Genomic DNA, 26,630 nt, shown 5'->3' on the forward strand with positions numbered 1-26,630 from the left:
AGTAATGCATACATGTTGGAGGTTCCACAAGATTATTTTAAAATGCTAATCTTATTTTTTTTAAACCAAGAGGACAAAGGTCTGTGGCATCATGCTAGAAAGGAGTTTTGAAGAGTGACTTGGAAAACGGAAAGCACTGCTAACAAGGTCTGGGTGAAGGTTAGCTCAGGTAGGAAACTCTACGATATGGAGGCAGGCTGCTAGGACAGAACAAAGAGGAAATTAAATGACAAAAGCCAAACTATGTGGGATCTTGAAAACAAGTTTCAGAGTAGCAGCCTTGTTAGTCTGTATTCGCAAAAAGAAAAGGAGTACTTGTGGCACCTTAGAGACTAACATTTATTTGAGCATAAGCTTTCGTGAGCTATGAAATGAGCGATGAAGTGAGCTGTAGCTCACGAAAGCTTATGCTCAAATAAATTTGTTAGTCTCTAAGGTGCCACAAGTACTCTTTCTTGAAAACAAGGACATTGTGCTTTGGGACTTTAATTTAATTCAGAGATAGAGGAAGCCACCAAAGGGATCTGAAGAGGAACTGGACATGATCAGTGTGATAGGTCTATTCACAAGAGCAGTCGTGTTAATCCATGTTTCCTGGCCTAACTACAGTTTGGGTAATAATGTTGATACTTCTACTTTTAATGGGAGTTGAGTAGCTAAATCCCCAATTGGCTTTGAAAATTTCTAGCATTAGTTATACTCAACAGCAACATACTGTATATCATTTTCCTAAGTTTTTTAAAATTTGTATAATGAGGTGATTTAAAAATATTTGTGATGAAACAAACAAAGGTAACAGACAAAAACAATGTATTTAACATGCTCAACTGTCAGTTTACAGAGATGTCTTTATTTTAGCTGTCTCTAATAAAATAAAATAATAATACCTGTACTGTTTTTCATCAGTAGATCTCAAAACACTTTACAGAGGTGGTCAGTATCATTATCCCCATTTTACAGATCTGGAAACTCAGGCACAGACTACCCAAAGTCACCCAGCAGGCCAGTGGCAGAGCTGGGACTACAACCTAGATCTGCTGTGTTTTAGTCTACTGGTCTATCCACTAGGATATGCTGTCGCCATTTGAAAGGAATACTGTCTCTATATTTGCAACAAAAGGAATAATTTGTGTAATATTGTATCGTAAGATGCAACATTTACTCTAAACTATTTGGAGACTGAAAACGGTGCAGAACACAATAGCTTGCTTCTTGAGCAAGGTAGCTGCAAGCATCATAACACCCATGCTTTGGATCTGCACTGGTTGCCCAGGGGCCTCTGAGGGGAGTTTAATCTGTTGGTTATGACATATGAAGACCTACAGAGAAAGGAGCTATTTTTTGTGACAGGCTGACCGAATTTCTGAATAATTATTTTAATGATGGTAGGGTTTTGCTGTAGTATTAATTATGTATACAGCCTTGCATAGGTGTATTTATTATTTAAAACAAAAATAAATAAATTGCTCAGTAACAGAACTTAGTTCTGTAGCCACAAAAAGAAAAGAAACACATTCTTATATTCCCCCATTTTAAAAAAAGGGGGCTTTTGGATAATGTTCTCAAAACAGGTATTAATTTAATGCCCGTGAAGGAAGAAAAAAAAAAAATCAGGAGACTGAACAGAAACAAAACTGCTTGGGAATTTAAATTAGCCGTTTAATACAACAAGCCAACCAACACATCCAACAACTTCATTGGCAACAACATACAGAGCAGAGAGCTAACTCTAGAGTTTCTTTTGAATGAAGCTCCTTCGGTTAAAGTAGGCCCTTCCAGAATAGTTTGGAAATAGACTCTCAGCTGTTACAGTTCTATTCACAGACTACAGTGTTCTTCTAGACAGCACAGACCATTCAGACCTCAAGCCACCTATTTCTGGAAACCTTACACCTTTTTTAGGACACAAATATAAATTGATCATCTGCGACTAGCATCTACTGGATATCTAGTCACATCAGATGATCACACGATCTGGAATGATTAGCAGGCTCCAGAATCAACAGTGCATAGCATTCAGGTCTGAGATGAATTGTGTGCGTGGTTTGAAGACATTCTTTCCCCACAAGCCCTGCTCCTACCTGCACCAAGCCTCTTGAGCACTACACTTAATTTTCTGTTTCTAATATTTTTCCCAATCACTCAACCCCAACCCCAAAACCAAAACAGAACAATTCAGATTTTTAAAGCAACATCCTGTCACCTTTTGGGAAAATGTTGAATAAAATGTCCCGTCTTACTTACAAATGGCAACTCTCAGCTTAAGTGAGAGTTCTGGACATTTAAGAGCTGTACTGGCATTACACAGAGAAAGCACAGCACCTGGAAGAGCAAAGTGCTTTTAAAATGGCATGGAGTAAAAGAAATTGGTGAGTTAATGTATTTTACTGAAGCTATTTTGTTGAAACTATTTAAAATTGTTGGGAAGGATTTGAAAGGAGGGTGTGACTTTAATAAGTTTTCTATTAATAGGTCTAAAGGTTTTCAATCCCATCAGCAAAATAAAAGGGAAATTGTCTGAATATTGGACCAGGAGTTCACATACTCATGTGTTCAGCACTGCCAACCTGAAGTATTTAAAAAAAAAAAAAACAACAACAACAACAAAAAAAAACCATGAATCAAGGCCATAAAATCATGAGATTTAATTTTTTTAGAAAACCAAAAATTCAAAATACATTTTTGCTTTTATTTGTCCTCTAGTTGAAGAGTGTTTAGAGTGCACTCAGGTCATGTTTTCAACCTTTTCTCTGCAACTATGAGGGCTAGAAAGTTTACCAAAAAAGTTGAAATCCTCATGTAAATCAACAAGACTAACAGCTCGGGCCTTAAGGAAAAAAAAAAACACCAGTAACACAAGACTTACATGAAAATCGTGATCTTGGGCAATACTGTGTTCTAATCCTCATTCTGATTTATACTCCCGCTGCAACCCTGAGCAGCAAGTCATTCTGTGCCTCAGTTTGGTCCTCTGTGAAATGGGAATTATACAGTGACTCCTCACTTAATGTGATCCAGTTAATGTTGCTTCGTTGCTGATCAATTAGAGAATATGCTCATTTAAAGTTGTGCAATGCTCCCTTATAACATTGTTTGGCAGCCGCCTGCTTTGTCCACTGCTTGCAGAAAGAGCAGCCCATTGGAGCTAGCTGGTGGGGGCTAGGAACAAGGGTGGGCCGGCAGCACCCCAAGTTCCCTGTGTGGCAGCCACCTAGCAGGCTATCAATTGCTGTGCAGTTCAGGTGTCCCTCCCCACACTGCCGTGTGCTGCTCCTGCCCTCTGCCTTGGAGCTGCTCCTGGGAGCCTCCCGTTTGCTGTGCAGGCAGTGCAGGGGAAGAGGGGTGCTGATGTCAGAATGTCCTCCTCCCCTCGCTCCTGTACCCTGTCTCCACAGAGCGCGGAGGACAGGACAGGGGTCAGGTCGGAGGGAACTTGCTGGCAGCAGCTGTTGTCTCAACTTGCTGATCTACTTAAAAAGGCAATGTACTTAGAGTGGCGTCAGTATACTTAAAGGGGTAATGCACACGTCTCTCTCTCTCTCTCTCTCTCTCTCTCACACGCCCCCTCCCCCCTCCCGGCACTTTTGAAAGTGGAGTGAGTGGTGCACTCCAGTGGGATAGCTTGGGTTCATCATCACCTTCAGGTTCCACGGGGAATGTTTGCAGCCACTGCCATGCGTCTGTTGTGTCTCCTCCCTCCATTCATGCTGCCTTATAGAGTGTGAGGCTAAATTAACAACTTGTTAACCCCTGATGGCTCAGCTGACCATTAGTTCATCATTTAGCAGTAAGGCATTCCTTGGAAAATATCCCACACTCTGACTCCACCACCTCTCCCAAGCTTCACAATCATAGCTTGTACAGTATTAAATTGTTTGTTTAAAACTTATACTATGTATATGTATATTTTATAATCTTGTCTGGTGAAAAATATTTCCCTGGAATCTAACTCCCCCCATTTACATTAATTCTTATGGGGAAACTGGATTCACTTAACATCGTTTTGCTTAAAGTAGCACTTTTCAGGAACATAACTACAATATTAAGTGAGGAGTTACTGTATTCCTTTATCTCCCAAATGTCATGACGTTGTTTAGTAAAGGCTTGAAGACAGATAAGTAATTATTATTTACACTATTAGCAAGATTCTCTGTTTTTGCATGTATGACGTTGAAAGATATAACTTAGATGCAAATTGACAGACAAAAGCTATTAATGGTACTTTTGCATACAAGGGAAAAATAGCAGTTATATTCTAAAAGACTTGACATTTATTTGTTCCACACATCCAACTGAATACCATCCTCAGTGGCAGTGGTTATACAGACAGTTTATAATTATCATGCATTTTAGGCATTATTTTAGTTAGGGAAAGTAAAACCCAATAGATTTAAGGTAAAGATTGCTGAAAAAATAATGAATCTACAAATCTCACTTAGTTAATTCAGATTTGGGTTTTCAGTATTTCACAGTACATGTTCACCCAAAACTGTCCCAAAAGAATCTAAATTTTAATTACAACGCAATCTCAAAAACATACTATGATTATAAATATTCTAAAAATGAGAGCAGCTATGGAAGTAGAAAAATAAAAGCTGACACCCCTATAGCTACGTTTGAATTTACCTGAAAAAGTACTTCATATTCTTTATATCTCAGCAAAAAAAGATTATAAGAACAAGTTTGACATACAAATGGCTATTTTTTCCTTTCCAACTGAAGAAGAGTTTCAGGAACAGGACGAAAATGTCTGTCATTGAAAAGAAATCTGTTGCTTGGCCACGCAGAACCTATGACATAGAATTCCCCCTATCAATTTCTCAGAGTTTAAAACAAAAAACACTGGAGCAGCTATTGGCTAACTCTGTGAAGCCAAGATTTTAATGAAAAGAAATATGTCATCTTAAAGAAACACATACTATAATCAGTGTCATATGGGCTAAGGTGCTTTAGAATGTCACATATTTCTTTATTAAACAATGAACCTTTCCAAGCTATTTCTTTTAAAAACTAATAATCCCCACTCTGGTTCAAGAACTAATCCTCCATTTGTCATGATTCTTTTTAATTAGCATTTAGTAGACTAAAAGTGAAGAGAGGATTTGAGCATCTATCAACTTCTGCATTTGATTAGTAAAAACATACCAAGAGAGTCTGAGATCGTTCTAAATTTCATGGTTGGAAGGAGATATTACCAGGAAATGGATTTGCAGTTACTGACTCTCTTACATGAAGGAACAGTTCCACATTTTGTGTAACTGGTTTCAATGTTACAGAATTTAATTTTGTGAACTATAAAAGTAATGAAATTCTTCAAAGCAAAAATCAAGAATTTTTTTGTTTTTATCCATGGTCAAATTCATTTTTATAAAAGGGGTAGTAACCTTTTGAAACTAAAGACCAGATCATTTTCTTCAAACCGCAAAAAACAAGGCAGAAATAAGAGGGAACAAGAATTTTACAGATGTTACTAAATGCCACCCCCCACTCCCACCGGGCTAGTAGATTTGCTCCTTTCCCTCAGAGCATACGTTGGACAAACTGCTGCTATTCCACAAAGGCACCCTCAGGATCCCACCTGACCTCCTCCTGTTGCAAAGTATGTAAAGCCACTAAGGGAGGCAGAGAGCATTTTGGGCTGCAGCACTGTCAACATGTTGATGACCCTTAGATCTACGTTGCCAACCCTCCAGGATTGTCCTGGAGTCTCCAGGAATTAAAGATAAATCTTTAATTGAAGATTATATGGTGTGATGAAACCTTCAGAAATACAGCCAACCAAAACTGGCAACCCTACTTAGATCTATGACACCCAGTTTCTACAGTCTCATTACTCTCCATGTCTTTGACAGAAGTACGGATCTGGATGGAAGTGAAGCAGCTGTGATTCAAATAAACAAGACGGTAGCTGTGCTTGTTGGGAGTGGGAGGCAACCTGAGGACTGAACAGAGGCTGTGTTTGCACTAACTACTGAAGGCAATATATACCTGCTTTTTTTTTTTTTTTTTTTTTTTGAAGTTATCCATAGCCTTGAGATCCTAAGGATGCAGCATAGTACCTGGGTTCCCACAGAACATCAACTACATCCAGGTTGTGCAGAATTCAGCCACCTCCCAGCAAAATGGGGCACAAGTGTAAACATACATGGTCATATCCATGTACTGCTTCCATGAACATGCAACCAAGGTGTTAGTGGAGTTTATTTTTAAAATCCTGGATGGTCTGGGACCAAATCAGAACCCTGTGTTTGGATGGAAATACCCTGTTTAGGCCCTGATTCAGCAAGGTACTTAAGTGCACAAGTAGTCCTAGCGAAGTCAATGGAACTACTTATGCTTAAAGTTAGACACATTTGCAAATAACTTGCTGAAGAGGGCCCAGAGTGTAGAAAATGCCAAGAATAATGTGGAAATTCTACCCAAACACAGACTTCTGATTGTTCCCTTAGGTAGGGCTAAGGCTGGACTTCTGGTCAAATGCAGCCTTCTTCACTGGAGCATAGCTGTTGCTAGAAGATACAGCCTATTGTCAATCTAATTTAATCTTCTGATTAGCTGAGCTGAAGTATAAGAGAAAAGTTGTACCTACAGTGGAAGGTTAGTCCCGTGTTTAGAGTGCTAGTCCGGGTCTTGAGACATCCAGGTTCAGATCTCTGCTCCATCAGACTGTGTGACCTTGGGCATGTTTTTTAATGCAAGATCCACAAAGGGGATTTAGGCTCAGCATTGCAATGCCTAACTTCAGGAGCCTTGTTGCCCAGTGGAATCCTCAGCCCCAAGTTAGGCACCCAAGCTCTCTATACAATGCATGGGGAGAGTTAGGTGGCTAGGAACAAGATTCAAAGAAGCCTGCATGCTGAGCAGGGAGCTGCTTAAACTAGCTAATAGGAAATGGAAGGAGAGGGGTGGGGTCCAAGCCCTGCCTCTGGAAGGGAATAGGCAGCTAACTCTGGGCTGGATTCAGAGCTATGAATTCTCTCCTGACGTCAAGTGCCTGAGCCAGGTCAGCACTCTCCTCACAAAAAGAGGAGGATGATCAGGTGGTGGTGGTGTTGGGCCCTGTTATACTGAATAGCTCATTGGTTTGAGCACTCACAGATAATGTGGGAGACCCACTGTGCTTCAAATCTCCACTTCTTGATTCCGAGCAGGGATTTGAATCCAGATCTCCTACATCCTTGATGAATGCTCTAACCACTGGGCTCTAGGGCATAAGGAAAGCACTAACACATCCTAGTCCTCTGTGTTTCGTGTGGGGCCCAATCCAGTAGGCATGTTCTTAGACAGCCTCTGAGAATGCTTAGCAGATTGGGCCTGCAAGCAAGGTAGGAGGGGGAACACTTACTCTGAGGATACTGCCGGAGCCAAGGTGATAAGTATCCTGATGGCATCACAACTAGGGTGGCTATGCACATGCCCAATCAGCAGAAATTCAGACATCTTAGGGACTTCACTGGTGGAAACATAAGCACCTATAGCTTTAGGTGGTTGCTGAGCCAGGGTTTTGAAAATCTAATTTTTTTTTATTTAGGTGCCTAAAGTAGCAATTACATGCCTAAATCCTTTTATGGATCTAGCCCAGGGGAGGGCTTTCAATCTGGCCCAGGGGATTGCCAGCCCCATGGTGCAGCAGGACTAAAGCAGGCTCCCTGCCTGCCCTGGCCCTGCGCCACTCCCGGAAGTGGCCAGAACCATATCCCTGTGGCCCCTGAGGGAGATGGAAGGGACAGAGGGCTCTGTGCTCTGCCCTCGCCTGCAGGCACTGCCCCCCGCAGCTTCCATTGGCCGGGAATGGGGAGCTTTGGAGGTGGTACCTGCAGGCAAGGGCAATGTGCGGCGGAGCCGCTTGCTCCACCCCACCCCACCCCACCCCACCCCACCCCCGGAGCCACTGCCGGACATGCTGGCCACTTCCAGGAGCAGCACAGGGCCAGGACAGGCAGGGAGCCTGCCTTAGCCCTGCTGCGCGCCACTGCCACCCCAGAGCCGCTTGAGGTAAGCGGCGCTGGGCCGGAGACAGCACCCCAACCCCCTCCTGCACCTCAACCCCTGCCCTGAGCCCCCTCCTTCACCTCAACCGCCTGCCCTGAGCTCTCAACCCCCTGCTGCACCCCTCCTACACCCCAACCCTGTGCCCTGAGCCCCCTCCTGTACCCCAACCACTTGCCCTCAGCCCTTTCCTGCACACTGCACCCCCACACAGACCCCGCACCCCAAGCCCCTGCCCCAGCCCTACATTCATGGCCTTGCATACAATTTCCCCACCCAGATGTGGCTCTCAGGTCAAAAAGTTTGCCCACCCCTGATCTACCCGTCTCTCTGTTCCCCATCTGTAAATGGGGTAACATTGCCCTATCTCAGAGGAGTGTTATGAGGATATACATGTTCAAGACTGATATGCTCAAAAACTACAGCAATTAGGGGTATATAAGCACCTAAGGGGAAACAGACTGATAGACTCTACTTACTCTGATCAGGTTTATTACTAAATGCTCTACAAGAATACCATTCAAAACATAATGATAATATTCTCAAACTTGTTAGTGGGGATATTAAGAACTACATTATAAAATAATTCTTCATAAAATAAAAAGGTTAAAAGTTGAATCTGGCCCCACATTTTGTTTTTGTAAAAATCAAATTTTTAAAATTTTATAAAGGTGTTCCACTATTTTATTTGTTTTTAAAATTCTAACAGAAACAGCTAAGGATGAACAATTTACAACCCCTCTCTAGAAAACCAAAAGACTGGATCATAATGCATACTCACAAGGGGCTGGATTTAAGGTTGCTCAGGTAACCTTAATTCTGGCATTTCCTAACTTTAGAGTGCTTTAACTTTGCACCCTCAATGTTCTTTTAACAGTTTGTTTAAAAAATGAAAATTCCTAATATTTTTTTAAACTGAAAAAATAGAAATTCTATTTGGAACCATACTGACTCCAAACTTGAGTCATCAGCAGGGTTCAGATATTACTATCCACCAGATAGACCTTTAACATTAGAGTTAACACAATAATGGACAGCAGCAGCAAGCTATTATCTTCAGAGTGCACCACACGTAGAGGAGAATGACACACAGTCTTTGCGCACTGGGTTTTATAGCTATATGCTGACAGCAGATGATTGCAGAGACTCTGAACTCCCAAATTCAGTTTTGGGGTCTAGAAGTGAGTCCGCATTATGGGGTTTTAGCCATTTTAGACCCTTCTGTCCTGTGTCCCCAGCCTGTCTGTCCTCCTCTGCTTGTATTCACCCCACCTGGGCTCCTGTCCCTCTCTCATTCTAGCCACACCTTAGATTGTTAACTCTTCAGGGCAGAGATTTTCTCTTATTCTGTGTCTGTTCAGTGCCTAGTATGGTGGAATCCTGATCCCAGCTGGTCTCGAGTCACTACTGTAATATAAATAAAATAATTTTAAACATGGCTCCAAAATTGAGTGGCTTAATTTTCTTCCAGCTAGAGATCTTAAAGGGAGAAAGAAATGTTCTTAAGTGAGGATTTTACATTTATACAAAACTAAACACCTATGTCAACCCCCATCCTTAAATAGTCCAATAAAATAGTTGTTTGCCATGTTGTTGTAGCCATGTTGGTCCCAGGATATTAGAGACAAGGCAGATGAGCTAATATCTTTTATTGGACCAGCTTCTACTGGTCAATGAGATTAGCTGTCAATCTTACAAAGAGTTCTTCTGGTCATTCTCTTAATTCAGAAGTTTTAAATCTAAAAAACTGACATGAAGATGTACTTTTGTATTTCATGAACTTAAGTTCATAATTCCATTTACCACAATTAAAAAATCTGCTGGATCTCAAAAACAAATGATTTCTTAATCTTTGTACAATTCCCAAGCAACTTGTTGTCTGAAACTGTCAATCTATGCAGTGTGAGATTTTTTTACGACTTGTGTGAACAAATGTCTGTTTCACTTACAGCACTTGCCAAACAAGAAAAAAAAAATGTTTAATATATCTAAGCAACTCCATGTGTCAGCACACCAGAAAAAACTGCTACACGGCAAAATGAGTGCCAAGACAAACTCAGCAATGGTTACTTTTTTAAAACCCTGAAACATTTATTTTCCTACAGCAGCCACGTGTGTGCATGGAAATAATTAACAGGTAGACGACAAATAATTCCAATACCTTACAATTTATCAAAAGTTTCTATTTGACTTTCACTCTTCAAATGCAAGACTGACCCAATCTATTCTACAGTTATCTTTAAAACACCACTACCACAAACTTTGCTCTATATTGAGCAGAGCCTCCTCTATTTTCAGAATCTGAGAAAGTCAAGATGTCACACACCTGTTCTAATATTTCAGTTTACAATATTTTATACTTTCACTATTAATGTCTGTATGTATTTAGGATTTTTAATGGAGAAAAACATAATTAGATAATTTCATCAAGCATGATGGTTCCTTACTAAAACAAAATTATACATTTAAATAATATCCAACAAACCACAGATTCGGATGATGTTCGCCATTTGGAAACAGCTGAAAAGTACACTTGCCAAAAATACATACTTCAAAAGGCTTATGGTCTACCCAAATCTTAAATATGGAGATCCATTGTCCATTAGTTTCAGCAGAATATCACAAAACACACAGCTAGCTGATGTATTCTTGTAAAATGTGACTATACTTTAGAAACATCTTTGCTTTGTTTCAGCATGACTTCTAGAGAAAGTCAAAAGGAGTTTTGTTCTTTTCACCACTGGACAGAATTCTGCCCAGTTCTCATGAGCCAGAAATTGTTGCAAGAAAAAAAAAAAAAAGACAATTTAATCTGACTCGAAAATAGGGATATAACGTAAAAGCATGCTATTCGAACATACATTACTTACATTTGTTATAACGTGCAAGATCCATTTCTTCCAAAAACGATTTACAAGTATTTTTTCCAATTTTGTGCATTTGATAGTGGTTGGTGTAGAGTTATTTTTAAATCAGACTATCCCTGTGTAGTCAGTTTCCCTATGTTTGTGTGCATCCTTTAAACATGAATAGGAAACCAAGGAAAATAAGCGGATTGCAAAAAAGCTAGCAGAGTTTGAAATCCATTGCTGAAGGTGAACATATGACTTGCAAATCCTCTGGCTGTCTAGAATACACAAGTATGATACTTTCAGGTAAGTGCCTATCAAAAACTGAAAGAACAAATCTTCAGAAAGAGTACATGGGATTCTGTGGCATCAGCCTCCTGAGAGCTGAAGACAAAATAATTATGAGTTAAAAGGACATTGTCCAACTTAGTTGCAATTCAAGAGGAGAAAGAATGTATAACAACTATGCAAAATGGCTTCCCATCAAGCTTTTTATCTTTCCTGCTCATGAGTAAAGAACAGCTTTTTTACCACTGAGAACAGTTTCATTTGATACCTATGGAGGAAAAAAAATTGGAATGAGAGGAAGTGAAGGAACTCAGATGCATCATAATACCGAAGTGGATGCAAGTCAGGCTATGTAAACACAGTGATGTACAATGCTAAGCCAAGAGACCAATGAGCTTTGCTGCATGCAAGATCCAGTTACTGACTACTACCTAAACCCTACAAACACTAATACACTTGAGTATCTATGTAAACACAGTCACAATGACTTCAATGGGACTTATGTGTAAAATTACTTACATGTAATAGTATTTGCCTGATCGGTGACTAAACACTAACAATGGGAGCCAAGACTATGTGACAACATATAATTTAGTATTGCCCTTTTGGGTTATCTTACTAGCTACACATTTTGCATATGAAATAGCCATCATCCTTTCATATTAAAGAAGTCTCCAGTGCAAGAGTATAAGCTGTTCTGGCCAAAGGCTGTGCCTTCTTTTGTTTATGGCAGGACATTGTGGATATTATCGGAGGGGGTGGGAGGGGAAACGTTGCATTAAGCATTAAAAAAAATATGAAGAGGAAATAATGGCTTGTAGGTTAGAAAACCCCATATACATTCAGTAGTATTCGTGAAGTGTTCAACTGTATTCGTGGGGCAAGAGGGGAGGAAAAGCACTCAAACGCTGAAATGTCCCAAATATCTTAAACAACATGGCAGGACATTGCTACTGTTCAAATACTTTGTCAAGTCCATAAAATTCAAATCCTGTGCAACTGCAGTTCCCATTCCACATGATGTCAAGGCATGCACCATACTGCTATCAAATCCTTACAGAACAGCACTCAAGATGAAAGCCCACCTACAAGATGTTGCAAACCAGGTTCCCCTCAAGCCCTAAAATATTGGCATTTTTTTAAAAAAAAAATATTTTATAGTCCACAAAAATGTTGAAAGATACAATATTCAGTGATGAGGAGGAGGACACCACATATTATTTCTATTATACAGGCTCTGCTTTCCAGACTATTAAGGAATGAAATATCAGAGACTGTGCTAAGGCATCCCATTGAGTAGATGCCACCAGTTGCAGGGCATCTGGATTTAGGGGATCCATAAAACAAAAGAAAGTGATTTCATTTAAGGAATATCCTTTAATATGTCTTTAACCTACTTATTAGGAGGATTTCAGTTTTTGATTCAACTTTACAAAACTCCTGTGAAAGCCTCCAAGATAACTGAGGAATGACCTACTAATAAGACAGGACTAGTGATATTTTACTTGTCTGTCCAAAAAAAGAACACACAAATTACTTAGCCCAGGAAAATGGGTAAATTTTACAAAGACTAGTTTAATTTAATTGATGCTTGAAGCTAGTAACTGAAATTTTATCAATCTAAAGAATCAAAATTTTGCTAAGAGCTCACAAGATACACAGGTGCTATCACTAGTGCTCAAACCACTGTCATGCAATAATGTGGATTTTTAAAAAAAAAAACAACAACAAAACCACAGGATAGAATTAAGTCCTAAGAATACATAAAGAAGTTTACGAATATAAAAATAAGAAGAAACAAGAAATCATTACCAAATTAAAAAGGCATACTGCCTACCCTTTTTAATGCATTATAACAGAAACTGGAATCAGTCAACTGCCACACAAAAGACCCAAGCATACTTTTACCATATCATGGTAATTTCCAACTTTATCCAACAGCTGAGACACGAATGAGCTGCTACCAGCATGGTAGCTCTGGAAAAAGTTAATCATTTGCACTTTCAAACTATTTTGCATATCAGGTGGCAAGATAAAGTCTCAAGCAAGGAAGTCCTTCAAAGTAATTCCAAAACCAGCACTTAAGCAACACTTAAGAACACATAGCATTGCAGGACTGCAAGCGTCATCTGCATGGATGATGCCAGGAGCCCAAAATCTCTGAACAGTGATTTTTTTTTTTTTTTTTTTTTTAAAGTGGGCACACTGTACAGTGAATTGCAGTTTGACTCAAGAGCAAGTTTATAGTCTTCCAGCTATTAAACTGAGAAAGGTATTGTGCAATTCAAACATTCACAGAATTTTTATTTTCAAAATAAGATTAACTGAAGGTAGGGATAGGAGAGACATAACAGACTAGTTTTAGTCTATCTAGTACGGGATTGCCACCAACAGGACTGCTTAACAACCCTGAGCTCCAGCCCAATCCATAAGATCCACACTGCTAGCTTTAGCACACTAGCTTAAGCCCCACTAGTGCGAGTCTGTCTACCTAGGCTGGAAGGCTCACTTGCCAGCCGCAGTGTAAACATACCCATTGAAGTCAATAAACAGGACTATCATTTACAGTGACAGGCTCTCAAAATTCAACTTACGTAAAAGAAAATGCAACCATGAATCCTTTTGATGAAAGGAAATTAAATAATTCTGAAAACAAATAAATGCTAGAAAATTACACTAGGAAGTTTTAAAAAATGATTTCTCAATTACCTAATAATTTCACTACACTTATATTAGCAAAGGTTTAGTATAAATTAAAACAATATTATTTCCAGGGAAAACTTTTAACTTACTGTATTGGTTGAATCTTCTTGCAAAATTCTGTCATATAGCTGGAGGGCATCATCATACCTATTTAAAGAAATTAGAGGAGAATTCTAGAAAATGCTGAAGCAGCTCAATTGTTTGGTTAAAAAGTTTTTGATTGGTTCCATAATTAAGTAACAACATTATAGCATTTTCTATACTTGTTATTGTGCTAACCTTATATAGCTGCAAAGGAAAATGTGTACCAGTCGTTGAATTTTACTGTCCGTACATAAAGGTTTACTCAAGCAAAAAACTCCTATCAAGAAAGTCTTGACTAAGGATTGCAGCATTGGGTTTCACCAAATAAATGGAAAAATAAATTGCAGTTCTTAGTGGGATATTATTTAGATTGCACCATAAACAGGGCAGGTATTTTATACGCCCTTTGTTTCTTCATTCTACCTTTTAAGTTTCCTAGAAAGCCCTTTATTCTCCCTCTCCCCGACCATGCGCGCACACAGCCATTTTAAAGACCACTCAAAACAAGAGACTTGCCACTCCATTACAGCAGTGGTATTTCAAAGCTCTAGAGTCTCATTTTGGATTTAAAAGTTTCTCTTATGATGGTGTAAAGTATAAGCAGCAGAACATAATGGATTGTGAAGCTATCGCAGGTACCACACATACTCCTAGTCTATTGCAAAGATTAGATTAAGCCCTTCCAGTCACCAAAACAACACAGATTTACTCCACTATAGTTGTGCTACTAGAAATATACAAGAAATAAGTTAACCCATGTTGCTGCAATGAATATCTCTACTGTTTTAAACCATCTCTGAGAAACAGTCGTCATTTTATCCAGCCCATTTAATAGCTTGAGCTGGCTCTATACACAGTATAGCTATGTAGATACTGTATTACAACTACATGGTGAGGGGTCTATTTAACTTCTTCAAATCTCCATACTACCTAATACTTTATCAGTTTTCTCAAGGGTCTTTACAAACCTAAGTAGAATGGCTACAGGCCCAGCTGTTTGACGCAACACATTCTCCAGTCTAGTAGAGGATGTTCTTATCACTCAAGACTCATCACTATGATCTGCTGCTATTGAGGACAGTTAGATGTTACTGTTGAGTGACACAAGGTGACCCCACCTCCAAGACATTAGCTTGAGTACCTATACTGTCAGTTTTGGAAAACTGCTGGTTGAACTCCATTCCCCTGCTGAACCATTCCAGGTTGCCAGCCCATGATGACTAATTGTCATCCCCCACATTTATATTTGCTTGCTTACCATGTGCTTGCTTGATTAAAGATTATAGTGTGGTGTGACTCCAGACTGCCATCCTTTGATCACTAACCCTTTTAGAATCCCTTGAAGAGGGGGCAGAGAACTCAGGGAGAGCAGGGGTTTTAAAAGACAACTCCTAAGCAACCAGAGGAGCTAGTGAACAGGAGAGGTGAGAGAGAGAGGCACATAGACTTAAACAGTTTAAACTTAGACCACACACACACACACACACACACACACACACACACACACAACCCTGCAAGAGTAAAAATAATGCAGGCAAAAGTCCAACAGCAGAGTGCAGAGTTACCCCGTTTATTGCACTGAAAGCAGCATGTACGATTACCTGCCTTGTGGGCAGGTTGCATATGTTTGCATGCAGTACAAACAGCTCTGGGGCCCTCAGAGAAACAATCCAGGCTTCTGAGGCCAGAGTGGCTGAACTAGAGGAGTTACAGGGAACAGAGAGGTACATACATGAGACTTTCAGGGACATAATAGAGCAATCCCACCTCCAATCTGACAGAATCTGTGCTATTAAGGAGGATGAAAGACTCATGGAAGGAGAGCAACAGGCTGGAATGGACGGAAACCATCATAGTTGGGAACCTCTTTCCACATGATGTCATGGTATCTTCTGGCACTTAGGATAGTCCTCCAGGGAAGGGAGCCCCAATTATTAGGAAGAAAGAGATAGCAGTAATGGAGGATATGATTATTAGAAATATTGATAGATGAGTTTGTGATGACTTGGAGAACCACATTGTAAGCTGCCTGCTAGGTACTACAGTTGCAGATCTCACAAGGCCTCTAGACAGGCTTATATGCAGTGATTGGGAGGAGCTGGTGGTCATGGTGCATGTAGGCACCAGTGATGTAGGGAAAGTTAAGACAGAGGTCCCGGTGGCCAGATTTAGGCTGCTAGATAAGACACTGAAGTCCAGGACACCATGGTAACATTATCTGAAATGCTTTCATTTACATGAGCAGGGGCCAGACAGACAAGCAAAACTGCAGGGTCTCAATGGATGGATGAGATGAGAGTTTAGGGAGGAGGGTTTTAAGTTTATTAGGAACTGGGGAACCTTTGGGGAAAGAAGGAGCCAATACATTAAGGATGGGCTTCACCTAAACCAAAGTGGAACCAGACTGCTGGTATGTAAAATTTAAAAGGTTGTAGAGAATTTTTTAAATTAAGGGTTGGGGGAAAGCCAATGAGTGTGGTGGAGCACATGGTTCGGGCAGAGTCATCCCTTAGGGATGAGTTTATTAAAAGGAAAATTCTATATATTAGAAAAAAAAAAAAGACAGGAAAGAAGTTGATAAAGTACAGGTAGGAGTTAATGAAGAACAGTCAAATGCAAAAGAGTCCCATTTAAATATAACACATGAAGGCAAGCAACTGAACATTGACAAAATGTACAACTGCTTGTATACAAATGCTAGAAGTCTAAATACTAAAACGGGTGAACTAGAGTGCCTGGCTTAAAGGAGGATATTGATATAATAGGCATCATGGAAACTTGGTGGAATGAGGATAATCACGGGACAAGGTAATACCAGGGTACAAAATATGGGAATGACAGAATAGGTCACACTGGTGGGGGAGTGGCACCATGTGTGAAAGACACATAGAGTCAAAGTAAAAATCTTAAATGAATCAAAATTGTACCACAGAATCTCTAACGACAGAAATTCCATGCTTGATCAATAAGAGTATAGCAGTCGGAATACACTATACACTGAGTACGATGGTGACAAGGACTGTGAAATTCTCAGGGAGATCTGAGAGGCTGATTTAAACTATCTCAAAAAGGGATGCAGAGATAAAAATTTCTAGACACCATAAATAACTTTCTTGGAGAAGCTCATCCTGGACCCACCATGGGAGATGCAATTCTTGATTTAGTTCTAAATGGAGCACATGATCTAGTCCAGGAGGTGAATATAGATGAATTGGTCATTAATAGCACAATAATATAATTAAATTTAACATCCTTGTAAGGAGAAAAGCGACAAAAACACATCACAGTAGCATTTAACTTCAAAAGGGGGGTACTCCATAGAAATAAGGAAGCTAGTTAAATGGAAACTAAAAGGAATATAGTCACAAGGGTGAAATGCCTGTAAACTGCACAAAGACAATTTAAAAATGCCATAATGGAGGCTCAAACTAATTGTAGGTCCCAAATTTAAAAAAAAAAAAAAAAAACCACGAAGAAAACTAGTAAGAGGACCAAAAAACGCCTCCAGGGCTAATCAGCAGAGTAAAAGAGGCAGAGGCAAAAAGACATCTTATAAAAATTGGATATCAAATTCTATTGAGAGTAATAGAAAGGAGCATAAACTCTGGCAAGTCAAGTAAAAAGATAACAAGGCAGATCAAAAAAGAATCGAAAGAGCAACTAACAAGACACAAAAAGTAATAGCAAATATGTTTTTAAGTACATCAGAAGCAGGAAGCCTTCCAAACAGTCAGTGGGTCACTGGAAGGTTCTAAAGGAACACTAAAGGAAGAGAAGGCCATTGCACAGAAGTTAAATGAATTCTTTGCATCATTCTTTACTGCACAGGACATAGGGGAGAGCTCTATACCCAAGTCATTCTTTTTAGGTGACAAATCCAAGGAACTGTACCAGACTGAGGTGTCAGAGGAAGTTTTGGACCAAACTGATAAATTGTATAGCACCAGGACCAGACGGTACTCACCCAAGAGTTTTGAAGGAACTCAAATATGAACTTGCAGATCTATTAACTGGGATGTAATCTATTGCTTAACTCAGGTTCCATACCAGATGACTGGAGGATAGCTAATGTAGCTATGTTTTTAGAAAAGGCTCCAGAAGTGATCCCAGCAATTCCAGGCTGGTAAGCCTAACTTCAGTACCCATCAAATTATTTGAAATTGTAACAAACAACAAGATTATAAAAAACACAAACACACACAATACGTTGGGGAAGAGTCAAAATGGCTTTTGTAAAGGGAAATCATGCCAATCTAGTAACTCCTTGATGGAGTCCACAAGCATGTGGATAAGGGTGATCCAGTTAATACAGTGTATTTGGACTTTCAGAAAGCTTTTGACAAGGTCCATTACTAAAGGCTTTTAAACAAATTAAGCAATCATAGGATAAGAGGGAAGATCCTCTCATGCATCAGTAACTGGTTAAAAGATAGGAAACAGGATAGAAATAAATGGTCAGTTGGGCATTGTGCAACAAAATGGCAGATGAAATTCAATGTTGAAAAGTGCCAAAGTAGTGCACACTGGAAAAAATAATCCCAATTATACATACAAAATGATTGGATCTAAATTAGCTACTGCCACTTAAGAAAAATATTGGAGTCCAAATAATTCTCTTAAAACATCTGCTCAATGTGCAGTGACAGCCAAAAAAGCTAACAAGCATTAGGAAAATAATAGATAATGAAACAGAAAATATCATAATGCCACAATACAAATCCACAGTACGCCCACACCTTGAATACTGCGCGCAGTTCTGGTTACCCCATCTCAAAAAAAAAAAAAAAAGATTAGAATTGGAAAAGGTGCAGAAAATGGCAACAAAAATGATTAGGGGTATGCAACAGCTTCCATACAAGGGGAGATTAAAAAAGACTGGGACCATTCATTTCAGAAAAGAGATGACTAAGGGGGCACACAATAGAGGTCTATGAAATGAGTGACATGGAGAAAGTGAACAGCGAAGTGTTGTTTACCCCTTCACCTAACACAAGAACTAGGGATATCACCCGATGAAATTAACAGACAGCAGATTTAAAAACACACACACAGAAGGAAGTACTTCACACAACACAGTTAACCTGTGGAACTCATTCCCTGGGGATGTTATAAAGGCCAAAATTATAACTGGGTTTAAAAAAAAAAAAAAAGAGCGCTAAGTTCATAGAGGAAAGGTCCATCAATGGCTATTAGCCAAGATGGTCAAGAACACAACCCCATGCGTCATGTGTCCCTAAACCTCCAACTGACAGAAGGATCTGGCACTGGCCACTGTTAAGACAGAATACTGAGCTAGATGGACCAATGTCTGACCAAGTATGGCCATTCTTATGTACATATGCCTGCCTATGGTTAGAGTCCATTTGTCAAAGGCATGGGCCAACATCTTTAGTTTGGTCATACAAACTTAGACAGAAGCATGTACAAGCAGACAGAGCTGACCTTCACATTTTTGAGCAGGTTTGAGAAACAATTTTTGCCACCTATTCCCCAACCAAAACCAGATTCCTGTTCACCATGCCACACGAATATGTATATGCCAAAGCTAAGAATTATGGGAAAGGATTAGCAAGACATCTCAAATCAACTCATTTTACATAAGAGTGGGTGTGAGAGTAGGATTGCTTAGGTACCTTAGCCTCGTGCTGCAGCAGAAGAGCCCAGCATTCCATTCATTTCAACCAAAACAACAGGCTTCATAGATTCATATGAATTTACAATTTCAAAATATTTTTGCAAGGAAAAGAAACAATGAGAAACATCTGTTAAATGAAAATGGGGTTTTCTCCCTTTACGTGTGCAATGTCCAGGATTTGGCGTGGCCCACGAGCTCTAGGCCTCAAAAGCCAACACTGTAAGCAGTGTGTTACAGGAAACATGCTCGGTACCAGTGTTCCATGTTGGCAGTTACTAGAAGCCCTTTGCAAAATTTCTAGCTGCCACACCACAAGTAGATGGTTTTGGAATAGATTATTGGAACTTGATATACAACATGTCCAAAGGGGGAAGTCAGGCAAAGACTAGAGGCACCCTAGAGGACAGTCTACTCCTGGGGTCACCTTTGTGGGAAAAGTCATATATTATGGAGAGTGAACCCATCTGTAAGCTGTCTGAAACATCCTATATAAAATGTAATAGTTATAGTCCTTCAGTAGGATAGAGCAAAAGCATCCAGAAGGGTTATAGTTTTCACTTTTATATTCTACAAGGTTTTTGGAGTCAACCTATTAGGGTTTTATCCACAAGGACAAAGCTTGGAGAAGAGCTATATTCAGCAGTTATTTGGGGCAGGGCAATAGTTTTGAATGCTACTTGGAATTCTGGACCAGTTGGATTAAATATGTTGGTTTATAGCTGTGGCATACAAGACTTTGTTTTGCCCCCAAAAAAACAAAAAAAAAACTGTGTAGTGTTTTACTGTCTATAGTTTGATGATGGCAAGTAAAGGACCTTTTAAATCTATCAAGTCCAAATGGAAGATTACAAGTACTGTAATATTGTGCTAGCCAAAATACAACAGAAGTGCCTAAGCACAATAATACATACATAATAATAATACATACATCTCATCATACACAGAATATTTTTATAAAAGAAAGAGCATTGCATTTATGCCCTCTGCTCTGAATTTTACTGTGTAAAGAATTCCTTTTTCAAGAGATATCAAGTACCTTTTCCAGACAAGAATTAGGTTTTTAAATTCAGCCATACCTTTCCATGTATTCAAATCTCATGCCAGTTAATCGCTTAACTCTGTGGCTCCCAGGGAACTGTCGCTTTAGCTCCTGAAGACAAAACTGCATAAATAAAATAAATTCCTCAGAGTTAGTGATTCAGCTTTGAGTGACAAATACTACTCATCACATTAAAAAAAAAATTCAGAATCAGAAGGCGTATTTGTCACTAGCACCTCCTACCACAACCAGAGAAAAAGCACATCAATGCCTAGAAAAAGTCTACTACTTCCTGTCCAATGAAGTCACAAGGATTCCAGAATATGCAGACAGACCATAGACTCCAAGCTGAGAAAGACTTTAATTATTCCAGCCATTAATTATTTTCAGAGTTTAAACTGTTTAATTCAGTCAATACCCTGTGAATACAATTATTCAATACATGGAAAGAAAAAGAAAAAAAAGTAGTCCTTGACTGACTAAGTCAACAACTTGGAATGTGACTTTTGATTAAAACAAAACAGCAACTTCTGGGATAAGCAATAAAATGTATTAATAAAGACAAACTCAGAAATTGAAACCTTGTCAGTTCAAAGACTTAATTACAAGATGATTTTCCATGCAAGTAGCTAGACCATCAGAGCTCCTTGCAAACAGTTATTTAGCTTGAAAGATTTTTATTTGCTTTTCAGATTTGAGGCCTTCCTAAATCAATGCACAAAAGAAAAACCCCACCTATAAAAACAATGAGAGTTCAGGTGGCACTTTTTTGTTTAATGGAAAAAACTGCCTTTGAAAAAAGCTGTTTATAATGGTTTGCAATACAAAGAAAACATTTATATATAATAATGTTTGTGTCTCTGGGTTCAATCAATCCTACAGGCACAGGAGATGCAGTCTGCACACTCCTGCAAGCAATTAAACAGCTGAGCAGGAGAAGATATTCACCCCCTATACTGTATTTGCCTTTTTTTTTTTGGGGGGGGGGGGGGGGAGGTCTGCTGCTACCTGATTGTGTACTTCTGATTCCAAATGAAGTGTGTGGTTGACTGGTCAGTTCGTAACTCTGGTGTTCTACTGTACTTCAACAGGTAGGTTTCTTAATCTTAAGTGTCTGCTACAAAGGCAAAGAAAATGTAACTCCTGCAAAACCTGTCAACATGCTAGTGTCTACCAACAGGAGGTGATCTCACTAAAGCCATGTGTTACAAAGGTGGAATTGGCTACATGTAGTATATGTATGGGTTATGCTCAGCTATTTGGTGCAAGGGAATGAAGAAAAGCAGAGGACAAAAAAGAAAAAATGAGATGAAACCTATCTCAGACTTCTCATTTGGAAGATACCAGTCCCTTAGGAAAGATGCATCACAGCTGTCAAGTGCTTCACTGCTAAGTAATAGGAATTCAAAAACTATTCACATACTGTAGCAAAAAGCCACTATGATGTTAGCTAGTTTGAATTAAATGTGTGGACCTATAACAAAACTAAAATAACCCCAACCCAGATGTAAGCCTTGCACTAAGCTTTTAGCCTATACGCAGTGCTATGGATAAGCAGCTATACTTTCAGATCATGCTGTGTTCCTCATAGGACACTCAGAGGTTGATAGTTCAAACTCAAAGCTGTTACTTGGGTTATTAGTAAATACAGTATTTGGCAATTTTTTATTTTTTTCCCCATGTTGGTCCATTTAAGCATTTCACAAAAGCATTATTAAAAAAACCCACAGAGATCAAAAAACCTTAGAAAAAATAAGTGGAAAAATAGTATAAAAAGAGGTTTCTCTCTCAATCTATTCATTTATTTCCTTGGTAGAAGAGAAGACTTATCTACAAGAGGAATTCACGAGGCTTGCAGAAAATGCAATATGGAATATTACATTACTGCATATATTGAAGTTAACCCTAAACATGGAACTCAAGATCATTACACTTTTCTAATCCTGACTATTCAAGAGACTGACGCTCTCCCAGTTCTATACTGCCATAGCTGTGGTCAGTGAAGGCACTTGAACTGAACCCCTGGCATTTAAATGTGCACAAGGCACTGTAACAGCAGTCTCTATGCAGGACTCTGAACTATGGAATTTTCTCCCTTCTTGGTCTGAAGAAGCCCAGGCCTGTTGACTGTCTGGCACAACAAAACACAGTTCTTCTCCCAGGCCAGGCAGGAGAATGTACAGAGGTCCTTTTGTCATTTTTCTTTCCTGATTTTGGGAAAATTGATGAGTTTGCTTTTGTTTGCATTTTTAATCCATTGCAATAGTGCTCAGAGTCCTACATAGACTCTTTGTCTTCAATCCTCTGACATAATATGCTGGAGAAAGAATTAGTTCACTAACCGCACAACGTTAAGAATTATTAGCTAAAAAAATCTTACTTTTCCCCTTGCATCTAAGTAGTAATGTTTAAAAAAAAAATGGCTGAATAAGATATCCAAAAGGCTTTTTAAGTTTTAGAGATCGATTGTGGCCTGTAACAAACAAATTAAAATATAAGAAGGCTCCCTTAATTTACTTAACAGGCTATTTCAAATAAGGCTATTCACAATGTTGATCTATTAAGAAAGCATATTGAAGTATTCTGAAAAAAAAGTTTTTCTAATGGACCAACTTCTATGTCTGAAATGCAGTAACTTTAAGAAATGATTAATGGCAAGGGCACTTGTTTTTTGGCTTTGATACATCAAACATTTGTTAAACCACTTCTCCCCCTCATTCCCAATTGTTTTACATGGGCTTAATCCTGTTCTCATTCAAGCCAATGGAAAAAAGCCCCGCTGATTTTAATGGTGTAGTACCAAGCCTCATGTGACTAACAGGTCCTCCCTTTTGTCTTTGCAGGAGGACTCTAGTGTGCTTTCAGGGGCTGAAAAGTGATGCCACATAATGCTGTAACTTCAGCTCCAGCTCTTCCTCCTCAGGACACATGAGGAGGAGGGAAGGAAAGAATACAACTCAATATATTTGTAGTATAAAAAAACAAAGCATGTTTAAATTTATGACTCTTTATATACCACGAAGGAGTAATAAAGGGTACAGCCACATTTTTTGCTTTAATATTCATCTTTAAAAATGCTGCAAGCAGCTGATCATACATATTGGCCTTCCTAATACACTGTGCAAGCATTTAGCTGCATGACTCCTGTTAATGTTAACAATTACCATGCAGCTAAATTCACATGCACAGCTCTTGACACTTGGTCTCAAAGTGTTTGAAAAAGTGATACAATTTGAGAGGTTTCCAACAAATATTCTCTGGACAATATGGCAGTTTTAATATTATTCCTGACTTTCAGCCCATATCAGAGTAGCTATAAATATTTTCACAGCTAGAAGAAACATGATCTGCCTAAATAAGAGTTACACATTAAGGTGGGTGGAGGAGGTTTCTCCCCAGCAGTATATTTCTTGAGATACTACAAGGCCGAGCTACATAGTTCCTAGCATCCTATAAAACTGTCCAAAGAACCAATCTGAAATAGGTTCATGTGAAAAAAAACTTAAGGTTTGAGTGAAATATCAGCTTGACAACTTACTAATGCCAAGTCATCCCGACTGCAGTCCAGGGCAGCAATCATCACCTGTTCATATATTATCCATACTAGATACAAGAGAGACGTATTAAATGTGAGAATTGATTTTTCAAAATGATGGGAAACACCTAAAACGTAAATAAGATTAATGAATTCCGTCTTTGTATATTTTTTCCTACCACTCCTGTACATCATTACTGAAACGGACATTTCAACAGACTGCTGGAATTAATTAAAAGTACACTTATGCGATTTTATTTCTTCAGTAACAAAGTATCTTTTGACATCTTGAAAGGCAAAAAATTCTAATTCTTTGCTTTTCTTAACATTGTATCTACAATTGTCTGTTGAAACAGACCCATTATGAACTGCACTGTGACCAGATCTGGAGAGCAGCCATACATGCTAAAAAGAAGAAAACTTTTCCCTTAACTATTTCACTACCTTACTGCAAGTACAATATTGCCTTCTTCCCTGTTCTGTGGGAATTAGCTTATTCCACTGACAAATGTTATTTGTATTAGGATAGAGTGTAGGGGGTTAACCGAAAATGAGGCCCCATTATGCTAGGAACTGTACAGAGTCAGTGACAGTCCTTGCTAGGGAGAGTTTACAGTCCTGTTAGACAAGACAGAGAACACGGGTGGGGAGGTGGCGGGGGGAGGAAGGGGAGGGGAGTATGTAACACACTCCCCAGAGTGAGCTGAGTGTTAAGTTAATGGGAGTCAAGGGTGTTCAGCTCCTTGCAGGATCAGGCCTGAAGCAAAAATCTTCTACAGAGGACAAATAGCCAACACCACTGGTGCCCAGAGAACTTGAGGGAAAACAAATTAATCTTTTATATAGGAATTTCATAAGAAAGTACAAATCTAAACAATAACGTTAACCTTTCCCCCTACCAGAATAAAGGCTATTTCTCATTGTACAGGTATTTCTAATTTCATTCAAAGAAAAGTTACATTAAAAAAAAAATTCGAAGTTACCACAAGGAAAATCAGGTTTCATTGGAACACATCAAGCCGTAGTCCACTCGTCTGGTATCCTGTCTCTAGTAGTGGCTAGCTCCAGATGCTTAGCACAAGAACCCTGCAGCTGACAGTTATACAATAAGCTGAGGGAAGCCAAGGGCTTATATATTTTTAAATCCCTTTCAATAGGACTTGGATTTTCTGACCATCCATATAAAAGTTCAGTCCTTCTTTGACCATTATTAAACACTCACAGCTTTTGATGAGTGCCGCAGGATAAATAAGGTGTTCTTTTAAAAGATGTTTCTTTTTATCAATTTGAAAATGGTTTCCTTTCAGTTTTAGTCTGAATGTCCTCTGTATGATGGGACAGTGTAAACAGATACCCAATTTACCTTCTCTGTGGCATTCGTTAATTTCTATTCTATATAAGTTCCTAGTGCCTTCCAGTAGTGCATTAAGTGCCACATGTGGTTCATTCTCTCTTATGTCTCCACGGGGGAGTTGGTGGGGAAATTGTGTGTACAGCATCATCTCTGAGGGTTGGGTGTTTTATTTTATAGTTTTGCATTCTTCTATTGTGCTCCTTTTACCCGTCTCTTCTCGAAACCAAAAAGGCCCAATCTTTCAGTCGTTCATAAAAAAGTATTTCCATGCCTCTAGTAATTTTTGCTGCCCATCTATGAACCCATTATGTTTCTACTATATCTTCCTTGAAACAGTGAAAAGAACCCATCAGAAGTGTAAATAATTTTTGATCCTCTTACACATTTGCTTGGAAGTCTAGCAATTCAAATGAAGATTGCAACTAATTTAGCTAGTAAAATCTGATTACAGTCAAATTATGGGACACTGATATAGCCCAGTCTACACACTTACTCTGAAAATGATGAAGATTGGACTGGACAACAGAGGGCATGATGAGGAGTGATTCAGCCTGTGATGCAGAAGGCAATGGAGTGGCCCACTGTGCAAGGGCTCTGGTAAAGACGGGATGGGGAGGCACCCCACAAAGCCAGCACCAGCCCATAATAAAATGTAGTTTTCCTCATAACTGATTAACAAGAGCCTAATAAAAGAAGCTAATCCACAGTGAGTTTGTTTATTTAAAGAGACAAAAACGACAACAGCTCCCTTTGTTAGGCCCTGTGTTAATTTCACCACCAACTTCCTGCTAGAGCTACTATCAAATCCACCCATGGAGTCAGGGGTGCTGAGAACCACTGAACCAAATGGTAAACCCTGTATATAATGGAAACTACTTCAGGCCAGGGGGGGCAGCAGCATCCCAACACCCCTAGTCCAAGCACCCACGCATGCAGTCCTACAATGCATTTATAACAGTTGGAGAAGGGAGGCAGCACATGCAAGACTCTATTAGGTTTTTAAAGACTCTTTGTCCCAAATAGATTGTTCTATAATATACATAGGGAAGGCTGTTCGCATAGATCATGGGTGGCCAACCTGTGGCTCCGGAGCCACATGCGGCTCTTCTGAAGTTAAAATGCAGCTCCTTGTATAGGCACCAACTCCAGGGCTG

General features: G+C 39.3%; 1 protein-coding gene across 2 annotated transcripts in view; it reads right to left on the reverse strand.

Moving 5' to 3' along the window:
- The window catches only part of EMC2 (ER membrane protein complex subunit 2), a 52,781-nt gene that overhangs the window by 15,059 nt on the left and 11,092 nt on the right, over positions 1-26,630 (reverse strand). For both annotated transcript variants that reach the window (XM_038389438.2, XM_043507423.1), the window contains exons 3-5: positions 24,126-24,190; positions 20,625-20,710; positions 13,919-13,976 (exon numbers count right to left, since the gene is read on the reverse strand). In XM_038389438.2, coding sequence (XP_038245366.1) covers positions 13,919-13,976; positions 20,625-20,710; positions 24,126-24,190 — 209 coding nt within the window. The remainder of the gene's footprint in view (positions 1-13,918; positions 13,977-20,624; positions 20,711-24,125; positions 24,191-26,630) is intronic.

The sequence above is a fragment of the Dermochelys coriacea genome, chromosome 2, assembly GCF_009764565.3.
Source record: "Dermochelys coriacea isolate rDerCor1 chromosome 2, rDerCor1.pri.v4, whole genome shotgun sequence".
In the NCBI taxonomy this organism is placed as follows: domain Eukaryota; kingdom Metazoa; phylum Chordata; order Testudines; family Dermochelyidae; genus Dermochelys; species Dermochelys coriacea.